The sequence below is a fragment of the Vanellus vanellus genome (genome assembly GCF_965231255.1).
Source record: "Vanellus vanellus genome assembly, chromosome: 1".
Taxonomy (NCBI): Eukaryota; Metazoa; Chordata; class Aves; order Charadriiformes; family Charadriidae; genus Vanellus; species Vanellus vanellus.
The window spans coordinates 47,139,523-47,158,464 of NC_138905.1; the positions used below are offsets into that span (position 1 = coordinate 47,139,523).

General features: G+C 34.9%; 1 protein-coding gene across 1 annotated transcript in view; it reads left to right on the top strand.

Moving 5' to 3' along the window:
• LRRIQ1 (leucine rich repeats and IQ motif containing 1) overlaps positions 1-18,942 on the top strand; it is a gene marked incomplete at both ends in the record, with an annotated part of 110,640 nt that overhangs the window by 15,092 nt on the left and 76,606 nt on the right. The window contains 5 exons of the mRNA XM_082497432.1: positions 1,707-1,900; positions 2,681-2,808; positions 9,544-9,617; positions 9,894-9,987; positions 14,028-14,204. Coding sequence (XP_082353558.1) covers positions 1,707-1,900; positions 2,681-2,808; positions 9,544-9,617; positions 9,894-9,987; positions 14,028-14,204 — 667 coding nt within the window. The remainder of the gene's footprint in view (positions 1-1,706; positions 1,901-2,680; positions 2,809-9,543; positions 9,618-9,893; positions 9,988-14,027; positions 14,205-18,942) is intronic.

Below are 18,942 nucleotides of genomic sequence, written 5' to 3' on the forward strand. Positions count from 1 at the left end.
TGTAAAAAAGGTGCTTTGTGCAGCATGCAGAATAAAAAATTTCCAGATCCTGTATTAACTCCTTGTCTTTTATTACTGTGTGTGCAGTCTCTCCTGTCTGTCCCACTCCAGACTAATTCAGTGCTTTTAAAGTTTCCAGTTTCTATGCCAATAACTTAAAAGTGGAGATTTCAGGAGGGCTCTCGGAGCTGTTAATTTTAACACTGTCTGAAACGAAATTGTTTTGAGACCACTAGATGGTGCTGGTTCCTTTTTTATTTTTACTCAAGCATAAAAGAAAATCCAGACCAGGATCTTGCAGTCAGGATAGTATGTCATGGGCATGTTTGAAATTCTTTCACAGTAATTAAAGGTTTGTATATTTATTTCCTAAAGCAGAGTTTTGAAGTTACAGTGTGGGACATTTGTTTTAGATTTAGTATGAAATCTCTTTAATATCAGGCGATTGTGTTATTTCCAGTAGGTGCTTTCCATTTTTAAATTACTATGATTCAAAGACCTATATTTGATTGGGTTTTTTAAATGTACTGCTAGTTTTGGCATTTAATTTTTTTACTTCTGTTTTCTCCTTATCGTTTATTTTCTTTTTTAATTCCTCTTCTGTATACTCAATCTATGGTGCAAACTGGTTTCTGGTCTCATAATCTATTTTAGTCTTGAAGGACAATCACAAAGACATTCACCTCTGTAAAGCTCGCCAAACGTCCTTTTGGGAACTTCGTAAGTTTTAGGTGGGATAAAGATGGGACAAAGTATTACCTCAAATAATCCCGTGAAGAATACATGAAAAGAAAAAAGTGCATTCAGAAATACCTTATTTTAGATATGTTTTGTAAAGGCTATCCCTTTAAAGGAGTTTTACTACAGAGATAGAGGAAAACTACTTGGACCTGTAGCGAGTCAGACGCATCAGTGCCATTGCAGAACATCTAGCATGTGTAAGACCATGGAAAGACAATCTGATTTTTGCTGTTGTAAGAGGATGATTTGGGAAAAATGATGTGAAAGAAGCAGATGCTGACAATAGAGATCACACACATTCTTGCTCTTTACACTAGCTGGCAGGAGCAAGTCTGAGAGTGTAATGACTATAGAGGTATAGCGTATAGCTTTATACTTAAACACACTGAATTGTCTTTATAAAATTCTTCATTAAAAATATTTTATAACATCATTCCTTAAACAGGATGCACTTAAATAATGGAGGTGGTACTGGCCTAAGTTTTAACATGTTTTTTTCTCACCTTGCTTGTAACTTAAAAAAAATCAACCCAACTTTTAAAAAAGAAATAATGAAAATTAACTTTTAAACATAAATACTCTTTCCATTCTGAGGGGTGATTTTAAGATGGCTGTTAGCATTTCAGAGAGCCTGTTCTGAGTTCTGAGTAGCAGTTACAAAGTGCTTAAGGCATAGTAAGTATAGTTTATCACTAAAAGAATGTTCTGTTCCAACCAAAGTGCTAAAGGGGTTATGAATTGTATTATTTCTTGGTTAACAGGATCAGAAATTTGTGAACTGTACACATTGTATATTTGTTAGGGTCAAAATACAGTAACTATTTTTAAACTTTATACTGGACTAATATTAATTGTTACTATAGAGAATATAAATATATTGAATGTTCAGAGTTTTCTTAGTACTTGAAACCCGACACGTTTTAATTTCATTATGGCTTAATTCAGCTAAAATCTTTAATTTACAGGTGGTCTGGAGTCACTGAAAAATCTTCAGCAATTAATTGTGGACCATAATCAGTTAATCAGCACAAAAGGTCTTCGTGAGGCACCTACTCTTATTCACCTAGACTGCTCTTTTAATAATCTCACACAAATTGAAGGAATTGAGAACTGTGGCCTACTTCAAATTCTGAAGTTGCAAGGCAATAACCTTCAGGAGGTAAAAGCTTTGAATTCAGTGGCTGTTGTGCATACATCTTTGTTAGCAGTCATAATTTTCAGAACATTGATTGTATGCTCTTTGTTTGCTGTGAGATGTTTCATGCTTTTTTTTCCCGTTAGAGGGAGAGTCTTCAAAGATGCAAATGGCTAGCCGTTAAGGTTTTTCTTGTTCCTAAGTCCTTGAAAAATTGGGTCCTCGGTACTTACATTTCCATCCTTTGTTTATAGTATCTAGTCTTCTGTGTGTATTATATGATGCTGATTCTTTGTTTAAAATTTAATAAAATATTATTATCATTACGTGTAAGTAATAGTTCAGGCTGATTTGATGTATGCTGATCCTCCGAAAGTTGAAGTTTGTGCTGCAGCACTTAAAATAGGAAAGTAGTTTGCTACCTTAGTCATAGTACACTTAGTCATATATGTGACATTGTTTATCTTATGAATCTGAGAGAGGAATACGATTGTCAATAAGCAGCAAATAACTGCATGAATAAAGTAGTAAGACTGTGGCTCTTGGACTCTTGACTTTCTTTTTTATTTTTTAATTTATATTGACTATTCAGACTAGGTAGAAGACATTAAAAAATACTTACCACCTGATACGTAGAAAGTATGTGTGACAACTGGTACATACATAATAAGGAAATTATATATCTATCCAAAATGTATTTTTTGCTTTTATTTAGTAATGATTTATGAAAAGCATCTGGTAAGCATTCCATTGTTTTTTCTCTAATTTATATTAATTTTAAATAACCATCTCTTTTCCATTTAGCTTCCAAGGCTGGAAAATCATGTTCTTCTAAGAGAACTATATTTGGATGACAATAGCATTTCTGCTGTGAGAATGCTTTCTTTGTATTGGTTGCCTCTATTGCAGGTTCTTTTGCTGTCTCAAAATAGGTAAGCAAGAAACATTTTTCCAATGACAAAACTGATACAGTGAAATTTACTAATATAATACTTATCTGAAAAGTATAATTCTCATTATGGTTAAAATATCACTATCTTTTCCAGATATTCTTTGAAAATACGTGGTTGACAAGTAACAACATTGGCTACCTTTAGCTAGGAAAATTTGAAACGGCTTTAACTATGAAAAGTCATTTTTTCTATTAGATGTTACATAAAAATAATTTTTGAGCATTGTGGCATTATTAAAACCAGTGTTTCTTTTTTTTTTTTCCTTTCTTTAGCAATTGTTTCTAGAGTACATTTGTCAAACTTCATATTTCACAGCTAGCTTATTCAAAACAGACTTTGAAGGCTACGTTAAATGCAACTACTAGAGTTATAAAGGACAAATGACAATGTTGTTTTTTATTTTACATACATATATTAATGTCCTCCAAAGCAAGCATATTTGCTTTAATTTTTCACTCTTATGGTTCATTTTGAAAGGTATAAAATAAAAAAGAAAGATCAAGTCAAGCAGTGTAAAGCTACATCATGCACTCAAGTACTCTGGCATTACCTTTCTGTTCATTTTTTAAGCTAATCCGTACATCTGTGCAGTTAGAATGACCAGATATTCAGGAGTCAAAATTTTGATTTCCCCACTCCCACCCCCTTTTTCTCAATTTAAATTATGCTAAAAAAATAAGGAACGATTATTATAATTTCCGTGTTTGTACTATAATGAATTTTAAATTGGTATAAATTATTTTTCTGTACTGTCACTGTTTTGGTCTGAACAAGATTTATCTCAGTTAAGCAAATAGAATATACTCTGTTACACACAATATACAGAATATACACTCTGAACTAATCACTTTACTCTCCTGTTAGTGAAGAGGAGATGCTTTTAGAGTGTGATTAATCTGACATTTTTAGCCGTTTACTTTGAGACTAATCATGCCCTACAAGTGCCTGTTCATCTTCATTGACTGTTAACAGAGTCAAAGCGACCAGCTCATACGTAGGTGTCTACGTTTGAACAGGTAAATCCCATCCTATGTGACATTTAGTTCAGCAAAGTCAACTGTAGCTGGGAGCCTGTGGGAGAAAATATCTGTAAGACTGATTCCTGTTATTATAAGGAATGTCCTTCAGGGAAAATTAATATTATTTGCATCTATACAACCTATATTTTTTTTATATAACTTTTCAGATTGTTTTCATACCATCTCGAACGAAGTAGTATGCGTGTGAACTCTTGGATGTGAATATAACACCTAGCTATATTTACAGAATCTAATCTTCAAGTTATTGAGCTTTTGTTGTTGTGGGTTTTTTTATTAATTCTTCTGGAACTTGGAGAAAGTGCATTCTTCCTGTGATTAACAAGAGCGTTATTTGTTAAGTATTAGATTCTGAATCTGAATTTAATTTTTTTTTTTTAATTGTCCTCTTCACCTTTTTTGGAACATGCAGTAATGTGGCTCTATCTTCTTGTACTTTCCTCCTCTTCCTCTGGCTTGTATTTTGTTAACAGTAATTTGTAGCTATGCTGTGTCTAATAAAAAGGTTGCAAAATTGCTTGAAGACCTCGTGTGCCTGCTAGGGACAGAACGAACTTAGAAGCACAGTCTCAAGCGTAGCTTGAATGCAGCCTCTGGATCTTGCTTGTGCTAGACTGTTTACGTAGATGTAACTTATGTCACTTGCCTAACCCATAGTCTTCCAGTTTTTAATGTCCATTGTAGTGCTTATTCTGGTTTTCCAGTGACTAAGCTGAGATGCAGTGTTTGGTCCATTGAGTTTCTTCTGCTGGACTGGGAGAAAGCACATATTTTTGCATCAGCAAACCGGATGTGCTGAAAATAAATACACACCTCCTCCCCAAACAATTCCCTTTCTTTCCTTGATGTGTCTAGAGCTTATCTCAAATCTTTGTGACAAACAGGACAAGATAGCCCTCAATGAATATTAAAAGCCTCAAAATTCCTGGCATTTCAGTAGCCTGCTCTGTTACACTCACTTTATGTACACTTATAAGCAGCTCCATATGTGTGTGCTATAGCATAAGTAACTCGATGTTCTATAGAAACAGTGAATGTAATGGAGTAAGCTGTTGAAAGAAAAGCTGTTTCTTTACTTTTATCCTACAGCTAGTGCTATTTTGTGAATTTTTTTCAAGTGTGCACTGAGTGCCATTTCCTTTTTACTGATTGTGGGAAGCCCATATAATGGTAATGCTGTGAATCTGTATTCTTTCTGAAAGTGCAGTACTGTGAAAAGAAAATTCGTACATTAATTCACAGTATTTTTTTTATTTCCGAGATGCTTTGCCTGTACCATAAACCAGAAATTGCCAAAGTTAAAAAACTCTAAAAATTGATTGTTTCAAACCTACAACCTAGCAACAGGGAATTATAATATAACAGGCAGTGATTAACTCCTTCAAATATAAAAATGGCAGCTATTTCACCACTGCTGCTTTTATTAAGTGTTTTATTGTGGCTTTCACATACAAAGTATATACATGGTTAATGTGCAATTGACCAAAGTCAATGATTAATATCCTTTTGACTTGGTTACTGCAGAATTGGGACTATGAAGATCTGTGCTCTGTTTATAGCAGCTGGAGAACACAACTGTTAAGTTAGTTTTAAAAAGGCACATTTTCTTTTTTCTTCTGTTGTGGATAAAGACTTGGGTGAACAAGGGAAAAACCTTGCCCCGGGACTAAAAATAATATATATCTAGTACATGTTAAGAGTTCATGTGGTATTTATATTTACATGTAATCCCACTTAATTATGTAGCTTACTTGTTAAAGTCTTTTTCTTTTAAAAGTTTTACAGTGAGACACCAAATCAATATGCTGTTCAGGTAGCCTTTTTTTTGTCAACTTCAAAATAGACAAATTTATCCCTATTAAAGTTTCTGTTTTAATAAGGCATTAATATGGCAAAGTTATTTTTTTTTTTTACTATCTCTTTGTTTTTCATTAAGATAACCTAAGTGTGATAAATGACAAACTAATATTTTAAAAAAAAAAAAAGCAGTCATCTGCAAAAACTCTTTTTTTTTTTTTTTTTTTTTTTTTTTTTGGAAACTGGTTTGGCCAGAATCAAATCCTTTGTGAACGTGTTGCTCCCATGTTTTTGCAGCTGGATGTATACTATTAAAAGGCTTGTAATAGAAATGCTAAAAAGTCAGCTCAATTATTTCTTAGTATGTATTGTTCGCCCTACTTAAATATATAAGGTATCTATGTTTTCAGCCTAATTTCTCAGGTGTAAGAGTTGAACTCTCTGTCATTGCAAGCCGTCATGTTTTGAGAATTTGACCATTTTCTCCAGAGTTGACATAATAAATCTAAATGTCATTGGATATTGAACTAAGTCAGTCATGAAAAAGCTATACTGTTTTTTCCCATCCCATCCTTAGCAGTCAAGATTTTTTTCATCACTTTCAGTAATTCTTTGCTGGTGATAAGTTTATCTCTAAGTACGTGGCACCATGGGCAATACAGTTGAAGTACTGCTTACTGGAGTATTCAAGAAATAAGTGGCTGACAGATTTCCTACATTATATTTGATTAGTACTTTTAAATATGGGGAATATTGCCAACTAAAATATTTTCAATTTTAAAGAATGAAAAAGAAATATAGGCTTTACTTAAAGATCTAGGTTCATACAAATTTGTTTTTAATTATTTTGCCCTCTTTTCTGCTAACGTCTCGTTAACATCAATGATATTTTTTTCTGGGGAAAAGCAGACGTACAGCAGGATTTGGACCATCCTGAGCAGTAACTGCTATTCGTGTTCAAAAAAGCAATCTTTATTTTCTCTGATGCACACTTGCAACTATTCTAGTCTACTAAATCTTGTTTTCTGACATAGAGTTTCTGTGGCTATCTGTGTACTGTCTTGCTGCAGCCTTAAATGAGAGCAGAAAGAGGAAGCTATAGCTGGCTTTTTTGTGAATATCTTTTACTTTTGTGTCTTCTTTGTAACTTATATCTCTCTTATGCCCAGGGCTAATGTGACAAGGTCAAGTAGTATTAAGTTTTCAGTAATGTCCTTTGTCTTTCTGGTTTGAATTTTCTTAGGAAAAAAATTAACAAAGAATGTCAGTGAAGGGAAAGCTATAGAATGACGGAGAAACATTTTAACTCTCATAATGCCAACAGCAGGCAAGGTTGTCAAATTCACCACAGCATATACTGATAAAGATCCAGAAAACTCACTCACTATAAATAAAAAAAATACTGCATTATCTTTCATCCCTTGCGCAAAGTACAATGTTTACTTTCCTGGATATTTCCAAATATGTGAATCTATAATCTGAATTGTGGATTTTGAGTCTTCGCAGCCATACTGTTAGCCACTAATATCTGTGATGATATTTCTTACAAATATTAAATATATTTATGTACTGTTGACTGGTCATGAGAACCTGAAATGCTGATATTTGTAGTACTGTGTACAGATCTACATATAAGGCTCAATGCTTTTTAGAGTTAATACTTCTTCGTATTTATTTGATTCTATGGAAAACTGGCAGGGAGGTAATAGAAGTAAATAGGACTAGAACCAGGACAACTTCACAGTATGGTGTGAGAAAGAAATGGAAGTATAGTGACGCAAATTCAATTGGCTTTATAACATTTTAATAGTAAATTCAGAGAAACAGATTTGTTGTCATCTAGAAACACTTGTCAACTGAATGTGGGAATGATTCTATTTTTTTTTTTTTCTGGTTTGCATATGGTCAAATTTTCAATAAGATTAAAGAATCTACAACCGACATTTGGTCCAGCATTTGTGTACCACAGTTAAATCCACCTCTGGCTTTCAGTTGTAATGTGGGAGCTGGAAACACAACATAGTCACACGTTTCAGCAACAAATGAAAGTATTTTTGTCTCTTGCCAGTTGTTAGTTTGTGGAGCGAGTGGGTTTCATTTTTTTGCATGGTCATGCTTGTGACCATATTAATTCTGATTTATAACTTTCAAAGGCACTATAACCCTTAGAAAATACTGCTTTCTATGAAAATTACCAGTCACAAAGTGACCACACATGTTGCCATTGGTGTGTACCATTCTCTCATTATGCTTAGGCCTTGTCCTTACAGGGGTGAAACCATTTACCTAAATGTGTATTTTTTTTAGAAAGATAGTTGATTTAATATGTACTTATACACAAACATTCTAGTTTTAGTTGAAGACTGTTTTTTTTTTATCTTTATTTTAATTCTTCCTCCTTCTTTCATATTTAACATAAAAGAAAACTTTTTAATCTGAAAGGTAATATTTGGAAATAGCCTGGCAGCTGACCAAACCATTCAACGTTCATGCTTAGTTGCATCGCTGCCAGTTTTTAAGTAAAGAAACTTGAATAACACTGGATGCTAATGTTTTAATAGTAGTGATAATGCACATCTTGCAGTCCAAAATCCTTTGTGCAAATGAATGTCAGCTCAGTTTCCTTACATTTACTCTTCAATTTTGTCATGGCTTTACTACTGCTTTGCTGCTTTATTGCACAAGAAAAGCTCTGATATGCAAGAACAGCAATGCCACAACTGTCTGTATAATAGACACCTATTTGACGCTGTCTTACAGAAGTAGTAAGACAGAGGAAGGACTAAAAACATATTACAAGACAGTGCAGCCTTGACCTGTTAAGAAATACAACTGTGACAACAATTATGTTAGTTTTAGGATCTAGGAAGTAGTGTGCTGAGTGGAGAAGAGAAACTGACAAGAAGTTTGAGCAATGAGAAATGAAGGAAGAGGAAAGAGGAAAAGTATAGATTTTATTTCTTCTCCAGAATCAGGGCCTTCTGTTAGTTTCATTCTAGTTATGATGCCTAAGGAAAAGCCAATTGAGTAGTGGAAATTTTACAAGACTTCAGATCCTCAGCACTAAATACAAGAAACTTCCCCCTCTACTCTGCCCTGGTGAGGCCGCATCTGGAGTACTGCGTCCAGTTCTGGGCTCCCCAGTTCAAGAAAGACAGGGATCTGCTGGAGAGGGTCCAGCAAAGGGCTACGAAGATGATTAGGGGATTAGAACATCTTTCATATGAGGAAAGGCTGAGGAACTTGGGTCTCTTTAGTCTAGAGAAAAGAAGAATGAGGGGGGATCTTATTAATGCTTTCAAATAATGCTTTCAAATACTTAAAGGGAGGATGCCAGAGGGATGGGAGGAGTCTTTTTTCAGTGGTGCCCATTGATAGGACGAGGGGTAGTGGGCACAAGCTTGAACATAGGAAGTTCCATCTTAACATGAGGAGGAACTTCTTCACTTTGAGGGTAGTGGAGCACTGGAACAGGCTGCCCAGAGAGGTTGTGGAATCTCCTACTCTGGAGACGTTCAAAACCCGCCTGGACACTGTCCTGTGCAACCTGTTGTAGGTGACCCTGCTCTGGCAGGGGGGGGTTGGACTAGATGATCTCCAGAGGTCCCTTCCAACCCTGACTATTCTGTGATTCTGTGAAATATTTACCAGATAAAGCAAAACTTTAATGAGTAAATATTAAAAACTAAGCTACTGAGAAGATAGATGCTTTCAAGTTAATATTTCACTAATTAGTTCTAGCACCTTGGATAGCTAAATGAATATTTTCTTATGTAAATAAGTAAATTGATATAACTGTTAAAGATTTTGGTGCCTGTCTGTTTATGGACTGCTGTTTTATTTGGAAAAAAAACCAAACCCTCTTCTGTTTTGTTCTTAGATTAACTGAGCTTGTGCCTTTAAATTCATTTGTATCTTTGGAAAAGTTGGATATCAAAAATAACTGCTTGTCAGGTGAGTTGTATAAAAGACATAAAACCCCATCCAAACAAGAACTTCTTAATTAAATTGTAAACTTATTTTGATTGTTCCCATTTATTTATGAGACATTTATACAGAAAACATAAATATTTTCCAAACATGGATGTTATAGATATTGATTATAAGTATACTGTATAGGTAGCAGAATTCATGATTTTGGTACATTTTACTTTCATGTAAGATTTTATAAGAAATAATATGGTTCTGCATTCAAATTTATATTTCATTTTCTTTCCTACAACAATACAGACCTTAAAGGTGTCATTACATGGTTAAGGGGCTGTCATAAACTAAGGAGGTTGTCATTCAGTGGAAATCCTCTTCTCCAAGAAAGGAATTGGAGGTAAGAATATATATTAATTTGCTAAATCAAAAAATCAAAATCAGCCCAAAGCTAGGTGTATATACGTCTTGCTCATCAATTAAAATCAGTCAAAACCTTGGTGTATGTACATTAAATAGTAGAAATGAGGTAAGTATGAATGCTACCAGAAATTTGAAGATAATTAAATGAAAATATCAAATAAAATTCAGTTCTGTGATCTTTATTTTCTAAGAATTCCAGCTTGTAGTTTTGTTTAAACAAAAGTCTTGATGTTTGACCTAGCACTTGGAACCTTAATAAGAAGCAGTTTGTACTAGAACTCAACAGCGGTTTCTCTGTGCTGTTTAACTGTAATCCGAAATGAGTATTTGTCTTTATGAAAATTTCTTTAGGCAAATGCAGAAACTGTGAAGATGATATATGCCTTGTTTGTGCTGTTTATTTGCTTCTTTGTCCATTGATCACAATATCTTCTTTTTCAGCATGAATTCTGGTTGTTCCTCTTTACTGACAAGTTTACCACCTTTGATACCTTTAACTTTCTGACTGAGACTTTGTCTGACCTTTATTACCCTATTTTACATTTCATTAAAACTTTTGCACAAAGACATGACTATTAACTCAACCTTTTTCTCCTTCTCTTTCATCTGCACTGTTTAGAACCTTTATTTTTTTTCTGATTATTAATGTTTTTATACTGCTTAACTGTCCTTTTCAGAAGCATCAGTTTCTGACTATCACATAGCTGCTTAGAGTGTTTCTCTTTCTGCTTTGCTGTCTTTATTTTTTCCTTATTTACTCCCTTTCATCACTTCATTCATTCACTGTTTAACAGTTGTGCTGCTATGACAAGTTCACACTGCACATAGCTAGAGAAAGGATGATGTCTATAATAAATGTATCAAGGAATCTTTGGCATAGCATCTTTTAAGGAAGAAATTTAGAAGAAGAAAAAGTCAGAATGAGTGGTTGGTTTTTCCTTAGTAGTTGAAGCTTAGACTTTTTTCTTGTTCTGAGAATTCCTTATCTTTCCACCAAAAATTAATAACTCTTATGTTTATGAAAGAGACACAGATGTAAAAATAATTCTGTTCTTTGCCTTTCAATGATCTATAATATTGAAATAATAATCTGAAAAAAAAAAATGAAAGAGCTTGTCCTAGAGACTATTATATGTGTATGAGTAAAAGCTGGATAGGGTAGAATGGAAACTTGACATAAGAAATGAGATGCAGTCATCAGAATCCCTGAAATGAGTAGTTGTGATAGGATTGTGTTTGTAAACCATATGACTAAAATTGTACATGAATAGGATTTTTGTATTTTTTTGTTCTTTGATAGAAGTCTCCTGATTTCTTGAGAATACTGTGCTCTGAAACCCCATACATGGGTCAATGCCATCAAGACTTAAAGCTGTCTGAGAGAATTGCTCAGCAAAAGTACAGTAGTGCTGTTAATTTACTGTAAAGTGTTCTTTCATCTTCCTTAGAATTAATACTTTGTAGTCTACAGGCCTTCAAGAGCAAAATGACAAGTTGGAAATGCAATTTTATATCTTTAGGTGATGTTACAGAATACATGTGTTGAAATGGGAGTGTCTTTTAGTGAACTCTTACTATAATTCCATTAAATGTACAAAGAAGCACTTAATCAGTAAAAATTTAAATCATTACCAATTCTTTCAGCTAAGGAAATCAAGTATTTGCCTAGGAAAGTGTTGACATAATAAAATTTCTGAGGAAATAAAATGAGTCACAACAGTTGGACTTTCATTTTGGATGTAATTAAAACAGATGACTGAGGGGTTTTTTTATTAGAAAAATATTATTTCTTTTTTTAAGCTTAGTAATTTTGAAGTATGACCAAAATTGTTTCTTGTATAATTTCAAGTCAGTTAAAGGTGAAGCTTTATACTGCAGTGTTATGCAAGAATGTGTTTAGATAAGTTGTGTTCACGTTTGCTACATTAGATTGTCTAATATACAACAGCAAAGTTGGGGTGGGGGGGTGTTTTAGAATATGTCTTGTATTAAGAGAAAAAACAAAAACAAAAGCACCCTTACATGTGTATCTTCCATTAGAAGATTTTTATACAAATTTCTGATTAGTATTCTAGAGGAAGAAAACCTATTTGAAGCTTGCATTTGGAAATGTTTGAGTAGTTTAAAAGATATCTGTACAAATACATTCTTTGTTAGTTTGTTTGTTTTTGCACACCCATGGTTCCTGCAGGTAATTTTGTGAATAAAATTCAGTGATTGTCACAATATTTTAAATTCCCATTTGCATTGTTTTAATTCCCTCTATTTTACAGAACTGTTATTTCACTTGTAACCTGGAGGGGAAAAACTTTCTGAATTCCAATTTACTATAAGAACTGACACTTTAGATTGCTTGACCCAATAGAACTTTTATGATTAGACAAGAGATTCGTTTGTCTAAAGGATTTAAAGTATGGGATACTATAAAATATGGATTTGCTGAATACAGCATTGACCGTAACTTCAGGCAATGTGTTCCAGTGAACTTTACATAACCCCTTGATACCAACAAAGGAATTAGTTGTAAAATTTCCCAATCGGTTTTGTACTTTCATGTCCAGCCAGCGATAACACCAACAAAAGTGAAGTAGTAAGAAATTGCTTTTTAAAAATTAAACCCTGGGATCAGTCTGAGCACTCCTAGGGGAATGTGTTTCAATGCTGTAATGATTAATAGAGCCTCTTAAGTGACAGAATATTCACCAGGAAGTTTTCACTAAATGAAATATTGACTCAGCCCTTCACCAGGAGAAACGCAGCTGGAAAAACTAGTGTTGAGATCCCATAGCTCTAAGACACAATACTTCCAGCATCAATCAACTTTTGATATGGCACTTTTTTGATGTATCACTGTTCAACATCAGCTTTGGTAATTTCTCTGTATGTGTTCAGGGACAGTATATTTATACCCATTGTTTTATTCTAGTGTATTTCAGACGGTGTTATTCTTGCAGTAATGGGCAGTAGAGAAGGAAAGTTTTATATTTGCAAAAAACTAATGTTCTATTCTATTGAGCTACACTTTGGAATATTCTAACTCAGTCATAGAAACTTTCTCTGATTTTAAACTTAATATTTGAGCTGAGTAATAGTCCTTTACCTTCACAGGGAATAGTTGGGGGGCTCTAAATTTTGGAAATGGTATGATCTTTTTTGATAGAAAGGGGTCGTACAGCCTACTATAAGTATTCTTTCAAGTGTTATTGTTACTTGAAACTAACTTAATGAAAATATTGATGTATTGATTTAAATTATTTTGCAGTCTTGAAACTTTCAACAAATTTGGTCTGGTTGGAAGAATCTGTGAAACAAGGTTGCAGTACTAGATTATATTTCACTATAACCTAAAAGAGAGAGCATTGATGATAGTGGTTTTTTTTGTATCAGTAGATAAGTTTCTCATACATATTTTTCTTACATCAGTGGCCCCAGCTGTCCTTTTCATAGCAATGAAATGTCATCTCTACTGTCATCCCTTTCAGTGACCCAAATTCAATATTCCAAAAGTGAAATTTTTTCCTGTCGGTCATACTGAATATCATATTGGTTTATGTATTATATGCAAATGGTTAAGGGAGTAAGACTGACAATGTTCAGTATTCTGTGCAGTTCTTAAATCTAAACCTTTCAATGTGTCAACAAAATCAGTGCTGAATCTTAATCCTATGATTTAGTTTGCTGTGTTGCCTACTAATCAAATGCATTACAGGTGCCTATGCACAAGTGTGTCAAATTTTCCTGTTATTGTTTAAGCATGTAAAATGCTAGCTCTAGTGAACGGAGAATGTTGCCGTTGACCTCCCTGGGGTCAGTATTTCAGCAGTGGTATTAAGAAATCTTACTGAGTTCTGTGGTTTATTAAATAAAGTTTTAGTTTATAAATTAACATACAAAGTAAGCACAAATATATACAAATACTGTGATCATGTTCTGTCTTGTTATTATTGTATCAATAAAGTGGGAGGTTTAGTATTAGTATTTTTTTGTAAAACTAATTATGACTTTTTCTTTTCTAAGGCCTTACTTGTGTAAGGTCCTTCCTAGTTTGCAGTTTCTTGATGGTGAAATCTTAAACTCTCATACTTTACCCACAACTGAAAGAATCAAAGGATCTGAATTAAGAACTTTTCTGGAACTTTGTGAAGTTCAAATTGAAGAAAATGTTCTACTGAAAAAAAAGGCTGATGAACTGGGGTATGTATTTATGTGAATATAAACTGTATTCAGAAATCTGTCTTAATGTATTGTTTGTGTAGTTCTTGGTGTCTTATGAATTTGACTTAACTTTTTGTCTGGACATGTATTAAGAAGGAGATGAGAATAATTGACTGCAGTGCAAAGAGTTTTTCAGACAGATAATAAAATGTGTGGGCCTTGATTTTTGTTTGTTTAAGTTTGAGAAAACAGGTAGTTCAAAACCTTCAGTTAGTGGTAGTTGAATGAATTCATACACACATCATAGTGCAGTGGTATGCAGGAATAGTAGCTTAAATCCTGAAAGTGGTGTAATCGTATTAACACGATTTCCAGCTTTAGCTTAGTCAGACGTAGTTTGGCTATTGGTGCTCTACTTTTTTTCCTGCATTTGTTTTTCATGTCTGTATTACTCACATTCTAAATGACTGCAAAAAATTTGACCTGTTTTCTCTCAAAGTAGTGGATCAGATGGCTCTGTTTACAGATCTTTGATGTTATCATACTTACCTATATCGTTATTATCATGATTAGTTGTCCAGTGACTTCAGCTTAGACATTGCAAGTGGTAATTTCTCATTTATACCTGCTGTCTTTTCATTGCTTTGCACTATCTAGATAGTTCAAACTTCTCACATTTTCACACTTGGTAATACTGCATGTTTTCTTCTTTCTTAGTTCCTTTTCATTTCCTAGCAGGTTTATAATATCCTTGTAGTCCTTTTAATATCCAACTTGTCTGCTGATGATAGTTTCCTTGATCCTGCCAGATACTGAACATTATCCTGGAGCAGGTGAAGCATGTGATGTTTGATAGTGCTTTAGTCTGAACTTCTCCTTGTGTACTTCATTTTTTCAGGAAAATTACCCACTTTTCTTTTTTTTTTTTTTTTTTTTTTTTTTTTTCCAGAATCTAGCTGTTTTGCATTTACATATCAGCCTGTATATCCATGGTGTCTTGTTACTACCTAACAGCTTATTACACTGATGTATTATTAGCTGTTACTAAGCTGTGATAGCTGTGATAACATCTTCATAGCTCACCAGATTTATGTGAGAAGAGGTTTGCATTAAGAATTAGTTTGAAAGTAGTTTGGGAGAAATTATATGGTGCACTTTTCTATGGCAGATGTAATGTCTAAGTGGCTCCTAGAACTCATGTGTTTTTCCATTAAACGCTCAAGATATGTCTTCTCCACTTCTGTGATTTTTGGCTTCTGGTTTGCAGGTAGAAAACTGATACTTCCTAATCTATTTACCCTTTTGAAAAAGTGTTCTTTCCCTTTTTTTTTTTCCTAAAAGGAAAAGAGGAGAGGCAAATAAAAGTACTCCTCCTCCTTTATCACAGAGAAGATTTTCATATGTCTGAGATTTAGGACCTGTTTCATCAGTATCCTTTGCAGAAGAAAAATGCCAATCTGTAATTAGGTTATGACTTGTGGAGAGCTGTAGTAGAATCTAAGGACCTAACTTTCATATACATTTCTGCAAGATGGTAAAAAATGGGAGAGAAAGATGATATTCACAAAATTTAATGGTTTATTTAACCATTTAACAATGGTCTGCATGAAAGCAGCTAGACAGGTAAGAAATTTGTTGAGTAGCCAGGCTGACACTGTCCATTAACTATTACTAGCAAATGGATCATGCTGCTTTCTGGAGGCTGACTTGTCCTTCTAACATCTTTATCAAAGACCTGGACCAGGAGATGGAGTGAACGCTTATCATGCTTGCAGATGGCAGCAATTTGGAGGAAACTGTTTACATGCCTGAGGGCAGGGCTACCATTCAGAGGGACCTGGGCAAGCTGGGGAGACAAGCCAAAAAGAGCCTCGTGAATTCAACAAGGACAAGTACAAAGTTCTTTACCTTGGAAGGAGTGACCTCTTGTGACAAAACATGCTGGGACTGTCTGGCTGAGAAATGTCTCTGCTGAAAAGGACCTTTGGATCTGGGTAGATAGAAGCTGAATGTGAGCCGGCAGTGTGCCCTGGTACCAAAGAATGTTAAGAACATCCTGGATTGTATCTACAGGAACATAGCTAATAGGTTGAAAGAAGTTGTTATTTCCCTCTCTTCAGCCCTTATTAGCTCACATCTAGAATACTGTGCCCCATATTTTGGGTCACCAATACATAAAAGATACTGATAAATGAACAGGTTTGGTGCATGGCCCCTGAGATGGTCAGGGGCTTCAAGCACGTGCTCAAGAAGACAGAGCTGGGCTGTTTGCAGTGGTACATGACAGAACGATGAGCAACGATGACCTAAGCTGAAACAAGAGATGTTCAGACTGGGGTGGTGTGTTGAGTCCAGCCAGTAACTAAGCACCCACCAGCTGTTCACTCACTACCCCCCCCCCCAGCAGGATGAGAGAGAGAATCAGACCACGTTTAGTGTTCTGTGCAGTTTTTAAATCTAAACCTTTCAAAGTGTCAAGACCATGTGATGGAATGAGGGGAAGAAAAAAAAAAAAAAAAAAGAAAGCAACCATGTGATGCAAAGCCATCACTCACCACCTCCCATCAGCATACTGATGCCCAATCATTCTCTGAGCAATGGCTACCTTGGAAAAACTCCCAAGTGTTATTGTGGAGCATGATGTTATATGGCATGGAATATAGTTTTGGTCAGTTCAGGTCAGCTGTCTCAGCTGTGTCCATTCCCAGCCTCCTGCCCACTCCCAGCCTCCTTGCTGAGTGGGACAGAGAAGTCCTTGACTCTGTCCAAGCACTGTTCAGCAAAACATTAGTGTTTTATCAATACCATTTCAGTCACAAATCTAAAGCAGAGTACCATATGGGCAGCTATAATGAGAATTAACTCCATCCCAGCCAGACCCAGTACAACCAAACATAAGGAAAAACATTTTCACAGTGATGAATCACAGCAAGTTGCACAGAGAGGTTGTGCAGTCTCTGTTCTTGGAGGTTTTTAAGACCTGACTGCTCAGCTACTTGGAGCAACCTGGTCTGATCTCAGAGGTAACCCAGCTTTGAAGCAGGAGGTTGGACTAGAGACCTCCTGAGGTTCCTTTAATTGAGAATTTTTCTATAATTCTGTGTAAGTTTTGTTTGAAAGAGCTTGCAGATGTTTGAGGAGAACAACAGTGGGAAGAAAAAATTATGTAAACATCTCTTGTTTCCTGAAGGGGGGGGGGGGGGGGGGCAGGGAAGGAAGGTTGTAGGTTTTTTAAGGTTTTGAGAATTCATTCACAGTATCTTTTACATTCGTAACTTTGACGTAGTTGAAGCATCTTGTATCAAATTTAGTCTTAAAATTAATTTCTTGTGTGTTAAAGCCCTCTGTTTTATTTTGACTAAAAGTAAAATTTATGGATGATTTGAAAACCATTGAAAACTGCAGTTCATAAAAGGAACTTTAAACAACTTGTGTGTATATAAGCCTTAACAGCATAGCTATTATATGTACATGCTGCAATACTTTGACTGAATTAATGTGACATTGCTAAAGAACAGGCCAACAATAGAGCAAACTTCTGTCTGTTTCACATCTTGCTAAGTTATGAGCCCCTGTAGGTGCGACCTCAAGTATGTAAGCTGCCAAAAGTAATCACTGCTTGCTTCCCTAATCCATGTTTCATACACCACTGCTGCCCAATTAAATTCTGTGCTGTTTCTGCCTGAAACTTCACTGTTCTTGCCATGCTTAAGAATGAAACATATTCTAAAGTTAAATTTCTCTATTCTAATAAATACTTTCCATCACATAATCTTCAGATGTCTTGAAGTGAATAGTCATACAAAAAATAATATGACACCTTGGCTGCAGTAATTTGCTTTCAGTCATCAGTTATGCAGATATCTGGCTCGTGGAACTTAAACTTTGTAAATACTGTATGTATAATACAGTGAAAATGACAGGAATTTCATAAATGGTATTGCAGGAGAGAATATGTAAACAATGACCTCTTTCATGTGTTTGTAAGGGACTTCTGTAACCTGCAGTTGCACGTTGGTAAAGATGCTTATAGAAGTTTCTCCAAGACAAATTAGATTTTACCACACTATTACAAACAAAACCTCATTTAAAATTGGAATGTACTGCCTGAATATTTAATGTATCAGAATTATGAAAATCACAGCAGAGCCACAAAGGGAAAAACATGACATTAAGCAAAATTTTAACTAGCACACAAAGGGTTAGATTATTATTGATGATTTAGCTGCAATGGCCAGGAGAAAACTGCCATTGCCAATTAGAATCAGCTTGTTTGTCCACTGTCCCTTTTGCCTCCAGGAGGTTTGTTCTGCTGACTTTTCCATATAATTTTTACTGTCTCATTCGGACAAAATGGTGTTCTTTGAATAACCTGGCAGTTATTGCAGATGCAATTGCAGTAGAAAATTTTACACAAAACATGTCAACTCTGTAAGCAAGCTGCTTCTGCCACCTTAAACTTTCTAAGCGGCAACATTTTGGCTGCTTTAAACTCTACTGAAAGGCCTTTAAGGATGAATATCTTGTCCTTTTCCATATCTGTTAAGTCAGCCTGTGCATGGGTCCTTACACTTCCTAGGTGGTATCAGTGGGGGTTTGCTCCTCCCCACCACTACTCTTCCTTCCCCAAACACTGCACATGAAACTGAGCAGGGTTTGGTCTAAATTTACCAAGACGACAGTGATGGATACTCTTGGCGGATTGATGTTAGGACTGAAGGTGTAGCAGTCATTAATAAATGCCTGACTTGAATTTCCAAATAGATTAAGATCTGAT